The 11,471-nt window shown below is 31.3% G+C and overlaps 1 protein-coding gene across 1 annotated transcript; it reads right to left on the bottom strand.

The window, feature by feature from the left end:
- Positions 1-5,815: 5,815 nt before the first annotated feature.
- On the bottom strand, positions 5,816-10,347 carry LOC143061998 (uncharacterized). The gene is made up of 5 exons (XM_076233851.1): positions 10,210-10,347; positions 9,148-9,305; positions 7,828-7,894; positions 6,170-6,256; positions 5,816-5,860 (listed from the first exon to the last, which is right to left on the bottom strand). Exons 1-5 carry the CDS (start codon positions 10,345-10,347, stop codon positions 5,816-5,818), a joined length of 495 nt encoding a protein of 164 aa, XP_076089966.1.
- Between the last annotated feature and the right edge of the window lie 1,124 nt (positions 10,348-11,471).

The following is an 11,471-nucleotide window of genomic DNA, read 5'->3' on the forward strand; positions in this document are numbered from 1 at the left end:
ACCCCAAGAAACATTTCAAAACGGAAAGTCCCTAATCAAAAGGCAAAATCAAACGACAAAACACATCAAACCAATGGACATCAACTGTAATATTCCTGACTTGGTACAGGCATTTTCAAATGTAGAAAATGGTGAATTGAATTTTGGATCCTTAATGCTCTTCAACTTTGTACTTGTTTGGCTTTATAATTATTTTGATGTGTATTAGACGAAACGCGCGTCTGGCGTACTAAAATATAATCGTAGTACCCTTGATAACTATTCAAAGCACTTAACCCCTCACTTGTACGACAGTCGCATCTAATGTCATTATATTGACAATGATGCGTGAACAAACTGTCACAAATAGGGGTACAATACCAACACGAACCCAATCAAAAAATGGTGGTGATTTCAGGTGCACCGGAATGGTTTCAAGTAGGGATAGCAAAGAGTACTAGAGTAATCGGGTACTCGCTCGGAAGGCCGAGTACTCGAGTACAGTTTTAGTACTCGGATACTCGTTTGTCTTTTATAAATCTTGAAATATTTCTTTTCACATTTCCACTCACTTTTCCGTTGAAATATCACCTTGGTTATACTAAATAAAACCAATAAACAACGTAAATATGTTTATCCTGAGGCTACTATTTGCTAATTAGTAGTACCAGCATTGTCCTTTCCTTCCGAGGGAATGCTTTCATGTGCACTACTTGTAACAAAGAATAGAAAGTCAAACAGTCTTTCGTCTGAGATTGTTGCCCAGATCATTATTTTAAACGAAAACAAAATCAAAGTGACCTGCGGTGAACCTTACACAACTGAAAAGAGACATTTTAACAATGTTTGTACACGAATCAACATTTTCATGGATTAATAATTAAATTATCACAAGCCGTAAATACTTACCTGTGTTTATTAATCAAGACTTTTATGTAAACGTGATTGGAATGAGATGTAGATTTAGATTAATTTAATTACCAAGTAAATGAAACTTAAGTATGATAATTATTCAATTTACAATTTAAAGATAGACGAAAGTACGAGAGCGACATTTAAACCAAAAAGAAAAAGGTCTAAATATGAAGCAGATTTATCTGTGTCGGTAGTATCTTTAATTTCAATGTCACTTGTAAATATTAAATGCAAGTCATCACTGAATCTATTATTATTAAGAGACAGTACATCATCAATATACCGAAAGGTGAAATTAAAAGACTGGGCTAATTTTTTTTCTCCTTTCTGTACAAGCCCTTGGATAAATTCTGCTTCATAGGAATACAAACACAAATCTGCAAGTAGAGGAGCGCAATTGGCACCCATGGGGATTCCAATAGTTTGTTGGAAGACCAAACCTCCAATGATAATGTTGCATTAATGACAGAATAATCTTACTGACATATAAGGGATGATTTACTTATATCAAATTGATTGTAAATATACCATGTAACAAATATGCTCATGTTGTTTATTTCTATTCAAAGTGTATATCACAGTTGATTAAGGGTGTCTCATTATAACATTGTAACTTTAATGACATTTCGATTATATTTTATTATTATTTGTCATAATTATTTCAGGTTATTTGTGACGTTAGATCCGAACTATTCAAATCCTCTTTAGACTGTTTTTACCACTATCATTACAAGCCATCAATATATTATGAACTTGTGAAGTACAACTGTTTAAAAAAAGAGAAAAAGAATGCATCCATCAGTTTGAGATTTATTTACTTTTCAGCAGTTACGTTTTTTTTTTTTTTTGCTTTTTCTGTTTGTCACATGCCTAATTATTATATTGAACTATAATGCAAAGCATAAAGGTCCCGCTTTTTCGCAAAGAAAAATAAAGTATTTGAGAATTCGTTAGAATTTGTACATCATTTTTGAAAATGCATAAAATAACTAATATATAAAGAAACTACATTAGTGTTATTATGTCATAAAGCCAGAATTGTGTCATTAAATGAAACGTTTAAAGAAAACTAGGAAACTGCAGAATTTATGTAGTTATCATCACTATTGACAGTACCTCACCAAATTTTAGAGTTGATTATTAGGTTCGCACATACTTTTCCAGTATAATACATACTTAAAAAATGAGGCAAAAGAAGGACAATAAAGAACGCTTTTAAAAATACTTTCGTTACGGGATTTTTTCAAAATCATGGTAACTCATAAAAATGAAATTTGTTTTTATTTCTGAATCCCTTGAACCTTAGTGATTATTTCAAAAGTAAATATGGTCAGAATATTTCTCATCTCAATTCCAAAAAAATGACTTAAAAACTTTAAGACAACCCTCATCCCCCCCAAAAAAAATATTATTCCTCTGAACTATAGTTTAGAGGTATTTAACTTAAATGACATCGCTCACCTGTTTGGATTGATACACAGACAAACCAAAAGTGCCGTCAAAATGAAGTATTTAGTTTGAATTCAATTAGATAATGAATATCTAATAGCATATAATAGTACATCTGTAATTATTGCATAGCTGTGTAGTTTGGCGAGCGAAGTAAGACATAAAAAATATTATTATGAAGCATATATACACTACTTGACATACAGATATTCCAAAGAACTATTTGAAAAATGTCAAAATGACGTCTTTCTTATTCGATAATGAAACACCTTGGGTCAGTCATTAGGAATTTCATGTGATATACAAACTTGCAAGGGACTTCAAACTGTGAAGGTTATCAGTCGTGTAACTTGAGATCCCCTCGAATCTGATGCAATTTTTCGAGTTGTACTTTCAAGTGGCACATAACACTGTAGGGAGATAACTCTGTATATTCAAATAATTTTTTCATCAATAAACAGTATATCATCAAGCTGACTATTTCTTCATTGCAAAGGTTATATTACCACTTATATGTTTAAAAAAAATAATTAGTAATTAATAAAAAATCAACGATTTAAGGTGGTACTCAACACCTTCACTAAAACTAACTTTGCTCGTTTAATTTTCCTATATTATCCTTTTACAATATATATATATAGGGTCAGTAAAGTCCATATGGGGATTCGATTGAGCAAAGCTCTCATTCCATATGGAATGCACTGATAACATATGTATCTATTAGCCACTAGAAAACTATGTAACGTATTAATCTTATCGACTTATTTTTACATCTGGTAATAAACTGATAACGCAATTGCAAAAAATAAAAAGACAAACTGACAAATAACAGCACACAAGACTCAACATAAACAAGAGTGCACACGCTGAAATGTCTCGCCTTCTTTACTAATCATTGATATTATGTTGATAGTCCTAAATATAAAGCTTTATTACAACTGTCACATAAAACTCAATATTAACCAAGAAAACTAAACATTGATCAATGAACCATGAAAATGAGGTCAAGGTCAGATGAACCATGCCAGGCAGACATGTACAGCTACCAATTCTTCCATACAACAAATATATTTGACCTGTTGCTTATAAATTAAGGAAAACAGACCAAAACACAAATACTTACCACTTAGCAATGAATCGTGAAAATGAGGTCAAGGTCAAATAAAACCTGCGCGACAGATAGATCATAAAATATTTCCATACACCAAATATAGTTGACCAATTGCATAAAGTATTGAAAAATAGACCAAAACTGAAAAACTTAACTTTGACCACTGAACCATGAAAATGAGGTCAAGGTCAGACGACACCTGTCAGCTAGACATGTACACCTTACAATCATTCCATACACCAAAGATATAGTAGAAGAAAAAACAGACCAAAACACAAAAATTTAACTATAACCACTGAACCATGAAAATGAGGTCAAGGTCAGATGACACCTGCCAGTTGGGCATATACACCTTACAGCGATTATACTGGACCTATTGCTTATTATATCTGAGATATGGCTTGACCACCATGAGTTAACCTTGTTCAGTGATCCATGAAATGAGGTCGAGGTCAAGTGAAAACTGTCTGACGGGCATGAGGACCTTGCAAGGTACGCACACAACAAATATAGTTATCCTATTACTTAAACTAAGAGAGAATTTAACATTACAAAAAATCTTAACATTTTTTCAAGTAGTCACTAAACCATGAAAATGAGGTCAAGGACATTGGACATGTAACTGAAGGAAAGTTCGTAACATGAGGCCTCTATAAACAAAGTATGAAGCATCCAGGTCTTCCACTTTCTAACATATAAAGCTGTTTAGAAGTTAGCTAACGCCGCCGCCGGATCACTATCCCTATGTCGAGCTTTCTGCAACAAAAGTTGTAGACTCAACAAAAAACTAGACTAAGCAACACGAACATTAAAACCTCTCATCCTCTTCACTTTAATTCAGAAAGATTTAACTTTAATGGTATCATTCAACTGTTTGGACGGATACACCAAAGTGCCGTCAAAACGAAGTATTTAGTTTAACTTCAATTGGATAATGAAAATGTAATAGCATAATAATACATCGGTAACTATGGCACAGCTTTGTAATTTTGCAAACAAAGTAATGCAGCAAAAAAATATTTATTATGATGAATCTATAAACAACTTTACATTTAGATATTCGCAAGAACTATCAACAACATGTCAAAATATTGACTTTCTTATCCGATAATGAAAATATAACACCTAGGGTCGGTCATTGGAAATTGCATGAGATATACAAACTTGCAAGGGACATCAAACTGTGAATGTAATCAGTTGTGTAACTTGAGATCCCCTCAAAGCTGATGCGTTTTTCGAGTTGTACTTTAAGGTGGCAACTTTTTGGATGGATAATACATACAAACGAAACGTGCTGGCAACATGAAGAATGTAGTTTAAATTCAATTATATAATTAACATGTTATAGCTTTATATTACATCTGTAACTATGGCATAGCTTTGAAACTGTGCGAGCGCAGTAAGGCATAACAAAAAACAATTAGGAAGAATTTATAAACAACTTGGCATATAAATATTTGCAACACTTTCTTATCCGATAATGAAAATATAACTCCTAGGGTCAGTCATAAGAATTGCATGTGTTATACAAACTTGCAAGGAACTTCTACCTGTGAAGGTAATTAGTTGTGTAACTTGATATCCCCTCGAATCTGATGCAGTTCTTCCGGTTGAACTTTAAGGTGTCACATTACAATTTTGTGAGATAAAAAGCAGGTGAACATTTTTATCACGTTCTACTGTTAAGAAAATAGTGACAGCTTCATAATGTTAAAAAGTAGTGTTTGGAAAACGGCTATATATATATCCTATGAAATTTTTGCAATAAAGTATGGGGTTGAGTTCATGAAAATTTTATATCCTTGTCAAAGTCAGTATTTTGTCAAAATCTAATGAAAATTGAACGAGACAAATTAGTTTTAATCAGGGTGCTTGGTATCAAGATATATATAACGTTATTCTACATGTTAGTGAATATATGAATATTCATGGGTGATTTTTAATATCTGGTTCTATTTTAATTTCTTGATGTCATAATCCATGATTCGATGGGTCTATATGGGTCGTTTCTTTCTAGTCGTTTTGAGAATGTATATACAGTTATCAAAGGTACCAAGATTATAATTTTTACGCCAGACGTGCGTTTCGTCTACAGAAGACTCATCACCCAGATCATATATTATATTGTAGATTATATATAACTAATTGTAATGTTTTATACCTATACAGAAAAAAAGATATCAAATCAGATTTTTTCTTAGGATGTCAGGATCTTCAGGTTGTTCTCTGAAGGGGCTGATCGTTGAAAGAGAAGGAAGGCGTAAATCCTGATAATTATATACCATAGCCAGGCGAAAATTATGTTGGACGAATTTGTTTTAACTCATATAAATATTGCGATAAATACGCTTTTTTTGTAATCTAAGTACGTAATCTACCACTCTCCTCTGTGAATCCACTACTGGTCTTATAGATATAAAGTCATAATAATATAGTTATGTAGGTTTTTAATAAATAAAAATGACGTAAAATTGTTCAAACGTTACACAATCAGGCAATACATTTTCAACTAAAACAATAAAGACTTACGGATAAAACATAAATGATATAGTTGTTTATTTCTATTCGATTCATCTGTCATACAATCATTATTCTATATAGAATAATTGTGTTTAAAAATTGTAATGAATAAAACTTCCGGCCATTTTCTTTGAATAAGATTTCTTTATCTTCATCAGAAAAGGATGGCAATAAATCATTTAATAAGCTGTATACATCCACATATTTACAACCAGCTTTTGAACACACTGGCCAATCCGAACCATACATACAACGGTCTATACCAAAACATCGGATTACGTGCTGTAAATGTAAGAGCTCAGATTAGAAAAAAGGTCCAGATAAAAAAAAAGAAGTTCAATCTTGCATCATAAAGGATCGAATGGATTGATATTGTTTACTGTTGATTCCTTATTATACATCAAATACTAATCTTCCTACATATCGTGGTTATAGGTTCACTACGAATTTAAATGTTAAACGGTGTTCAAATTTCGTCGAAGATACATTTTTTTCTCAATCTACGAAAATGTATAAGAAAATAAATGAATCAACATTAACAACAATCGACAATTAATGCATGAATATTCAGGACGAATGCATGTAAAATTGATATCATATCAATATGTCCCGATTTTAAACCAGATCGATTGTGAATGTGTTGGGTGGTTGATTACATGGCATAAATCTGCTGACAGAAATATCACATCACAGGATCACATTATCTTCAGGGGTCTCATGGGGGTCTCATTGGAGGGGGTATAATCCTGGATTTTATCAAATTCCCGTATACCGCTTATCACTGTAAAAATAATGCTTGCCCTTTCACGTGTCCCGCCGGACTTCGTTTCCAGTTTTCACATATAACAATTTGACTTTCACGAATCACACATTCAAACAAATTGGCTTATTATGCATCACGCTTAGACACCAATGAGACACATCTGTACTCTAATCTGTCATGCCTTTACATTTAACCATGTTAAAACGTTGATTGCTCAAAAGTACAGTAACAAATTGCAACATTTTAAGGCAATATAAGCTTCATTAAGGAGACTGAAAAATATACCGCCTGTATCCGTGGACAGCATGCACTCTATCCAAGTAAGTTTAAAGAAAGATAGCGGAATGTTTCCGATAAATGTTATATGCACACAGGTAATGTTCATTTCAATCTGATACGGTCAATTAAGTGTAGGGAACATTTGAAAATGGCGGTTAATAATTGAATGATTGTGGAATCATTTGACGATGGCGGAATATATTTTAACGATGGTGCACGTGATTCGCCATCACAAAACAGGTCATAGAGATCTAAGTATATAAGGATTTAATGGTACAAATAAGGCTTTGATATTTTGTCTACTCTGCTTTGTCGTGTTTTAGTCTACTAAGATAAAAGATAAAAACTAATGCAGGTTAAACATCAATGCGACAGCAACGCAACATAAATAACAAAATGATATTTATAACTTTGTTTACATCATTTTAAACCAATGTACAACACATATAAATATTTGCAAAAATTGGTGGGCTTATCTTTATAAAAGATATGTTCCTAATTAAAACATAATATTTTGATATTATAAAATAATTCTTTTGATAAAAATAAGAAGATGTGGTATGATTAGCAATGAGAAAAGCATCAATAGTTTAAATATTTAATTTTGGGTTTGAAAATAATTTGGCCTCAAGCATCACTAAAGATACAAAACATTGTCGAAGTCAGCAGCTGGTGCAAGTTAATTCATCCTGTTAATGATATAAGATGTATGGCAACAGATACAGACAAAAACAACAACCGTAAATAGTTATCTGCATCACCATTAATTTATTTTAAATGCAGGCAAATTGGTTCAACTATTGTAACTTACGTCAACATACGGTTGGATGTCTTCTTTCTTCCAATTCTTTAGATCTCCATCATTTACTAGTCCAGATCTATAAATTATTTTATTCTAATTGTTTTGTTACTTGATAACTTCATATGTTTAGTTTTCAAAATATAATACATTAACAAGGCTTAGTCACTGACTCACACAGAATAATTGGACTTTATCATGGTATCAATGTCTGTTCTGAATATTTCTTTTAATCGTGTGATAATAAGGGTGATTGATTGTTGGCTGCATAACTTTGATATTGAATTGTTAACTACTGCCTGAAGTCCTAAATAAATCACAATTGTTTTGCTTTTTTTCTAAAATATTCTGTAATGAACATATATATTGTCAGAGGTAAATAAACACTTGTCAAAGAAACCAGGCTAATAAAGTACACTTGACACACGTATCGTCTACATAAGACTGGTCAATGCCACTTGAATCAAAAAAGTTTAGTGGCCACATCAAATAAGAAATTGAAGAAAATAGTAACTAAAAATTTTAAAGGGTTGTTCCAAATCTTACTAAGGCAATTTTTGCTTTGGATACAATTGTAACCAAAAGAGTTACTATTATCATACTTATTATAAGATTACTATAAGAGACATCATTGTGTTTAAATGCACATGCATACAAATAGCACAATGTTTTTAATAGTATTTGAAGTCTGCAACATAGAAATATACATGTATTTTAAATATGTTTCTGTAGCAATTTTATTATTAATAATTTATTTCAAAGCTATTTGACCTTAAACTAAAATGCAAACATTTAAAAGTTTTTGATATCAGTGATTTACAATCAGTGGTACTGCTCAAACTGAACTTATCACTAACTTTTACAATTTAGTTATGCTGATGACGCAGAGGCTTGAAAATGCAAAGCTTAGTCTCGCATTTTGACTCTATCATTAGGCATTTCCGATGATACAAATCAGATACCAAACTCACCACTAGATGTAAAACTTTACACTAATTCGATCTAGTTTTAAACATTACTAGGCATCTCAAGTTGGTTTTTTTGGGGGGGAGGGGTGTTCAGCAGTATAAAACTGATGCTTCACATCAATTTGAAGAACATGACCAGACAGACTAGAAATCATAATTATGCATATAGTTTCTAGCTTTCTATTTTAAACAATAAAACCATTCAAAAACTATTTACCTGTCAGTTCATAATCTCGAGATAACAATATTAATTCTGTGACTCCTAAATGCGTTTCAATATTTAATGTTATCCGGACCGCTGAAACTCATAAGTTAATATTTTACAACCAAAGTAGTATAAGGTTGTGCTCCAGGTTTCACAAACGTTGGTAATAGGTCAAATGTCAATCCTCTGTCTTCGAGAACTTGTAATCCTTGAAAAACATCTTCCCGAGTTATCCATTTCTCTTCCTCGCAAACTAGAATGTGACGACATCCCTTGAACAGCTGGTTTTGCTGAAGATCATCTAAAACCTTTATCAGCTTAATAACAACAGACAAAAAGCAAGATATGCTCTAATAATATAAAGATTAGAATGTATGAGAGATTCTGCATGTAAGAACCCTATCACAAGGCAAAATTCTCTCATATCATTTTTTAGACCCAATCCATTCTACTCTAAATGTTAAAACTTAGCAATAGTTTAGTAAAATTGCATGAAATGCAAAACAAATAAGAGTAAATTCAAGGTCAAAGATGGACGTGTAGATTACCTAAATTGGGAAATACCATTTATGTTTCCCCGATAAATTTTTGTCAAATGAGCATTTAAAAAAATTGTGCAAAAGTTAACTTTGTCTAAAATTGAAATAATACTAGACGTGAATACAATTTTACTGTCCAGCACTTCTGATAAAATTGTCTTACACAATTTCTTTGCACATGAGACAATAATCATCATCAGAACTTACCAGGTATCTTTTCACATTTCCTTTCTGTTTACAAGTTTATGTTATGAGACTAAATCAAATAAAATTGAAAATGGAAATGGGGAACATTTTAAAACTATTTCTTTAAAACACCAAATAATAAAATGCTTTGATACACATAAGGTAGATGTGTCTATGAAATTTAGGGTTTATCTTTTATCTTTTCATTGAAACATCTATCCAAGAACACATCAAAAGATATTTATAGGTCATTACAATAGACATGTGTCCATAAAATATTGCATCACAATAGTTTTTTTTAATTCGTAACCCTTCACTTAATCATTTATTGCTTGTTATTGGCTTAGTGGGTTAGATTTCAATAACTGTGAGTACTCTAAGACTTGTAGTTAATTTTTTGTTGTTGTTGGAATGTTTAAGCGACCACGTGCACTCTGTAATTTTGTTTAAAGTATTGTTTTGTATCGATTTTTTTTAACGTTTTTCCTATGTTTACCAGGATACAGTAGTGTTCGTTTGTTACTGTGTTATGTAATTGTTTTTGTTCATAATTATTCATAAATCTGGTCGTTAGTTTGAATTGTTTTACATCTGTGATTTTGGAACCTTTTAATGACTTTGCATTGTCATTCATATCCCAACTTTTCCCAAACAAATGAAGTTACATTCACAAATATGTCCAAAAATTAGTCTGATTAATACGACAAGTTAGTTTGAATTATTTTTGAATAACAACTAATTATCAAAAACAAATATTAAAATAAATATAGATATTTTCCAGAAATAAGTGATTTTTGAATATTTTCTAAACTTTCCCCCAAAAATGAGGTTAAATACCACAATATGTATAAAATTTACTTCTCAATTTTCGGCAGGTATTTTTTTGATAATGTTCATTTGAGGTGTAATACCACCAAATCATGGTACCTCACACCCGGTTGTATACGAAAATAGGTCTAAACAAAATATTCCCTTGAACTTCACAGTTGTGGAAAATTAACCCTGCATTTCAATGCACTTAATTTTTTTCTGAGTCATAAACATGTATTTTTGGTATCTGAAAGCATCATTCCTTTTTGATTTGATGGTCTTATAAAATATTTTGGAAAGTTAAGGTTACATAGTTACCAAAGCAGGTAACCAGTAAATAACGGTGTAAAAATTTGGTTGTTTACTTCCGGTGATGGTTACTTTCTTATATGCAATGAAATGTAATGTGAAATTTTCACTGTAGCACTGGAAAACTTTATACATGCAAAGTATTTCTTTAGTTGAAATAAAGGTAAATACTGTACAATATTTTAAAAGTGCCGATTTAACAAAGACTTATAGGGGAAAATCAATATGGATATTACACCTATTTGAAATGAATTCATAGTAGTGGATATTTAATGAAATAAATATTTTCCAGAAGTCTGTGATTTTTTAGGATTTTTGCAACTTTTCGCCCAAAAATGAGGTAAAATTCCCAAATAAGTCCAAAATTGAGTTCCAATATTATAAAATATCAGTTTGACTTAATTTTAACTAACAACCAATTATCAAAATTAAATATTTAAAAATTAAAATAATTTTCCAGAAATCGGTGATTTTTGAATATTTATTGGCTTTTCCCAAAAAAATGAAGTTGAATACCAAAATGGTGTCTTCAACCTATGCCAACATTTGATAAAACAATATTCAACCTATGCTTACAAACAAAATACAATAGGTGTTGTTATAGTGTTATTAATTAATAAAAAGTAAAAAATAATTTTT

This window comes from Mytilus galloprovincialis, chromosome 2, assembly GCF_965363235.1.
Source record: "Mytilus galloprovincialis chromosome 2, xbMytGall1.hap1.1, whole genome shotgun sequence".
Lineage (NCBI taxonomy): Eukaryota > Metazoa > Mollusca > Bivalvia > Mytilida > Mytilidae > Mytilus > Mytilus galloprovincialis.

Excerpts from the sequence above, each read along its gene's own strand:
- LOC143061998 (XM_076233851.1), bottom strand. The coding sequence starts at position 10,347 with ATGAATGACAATGCAAAGTCATTAAAAGGTTCCAAAATCACAGATGTA. Across the intron at positions 9,306-10,209 it reads ACGAACACTACTGTATCCTG|CTGATAAAGGTTTTAGATGA; the intron begins GTAAACATAGGA and ends GTTGTTATTAAG. Across the intron at positions 6,257-7,827 it reads ACATCCAACCGTATGTTGAC|CACGTAATCCGATGTTTTGG; the intron begins GTAAGTTACAAT and ends TTACATTTACAG.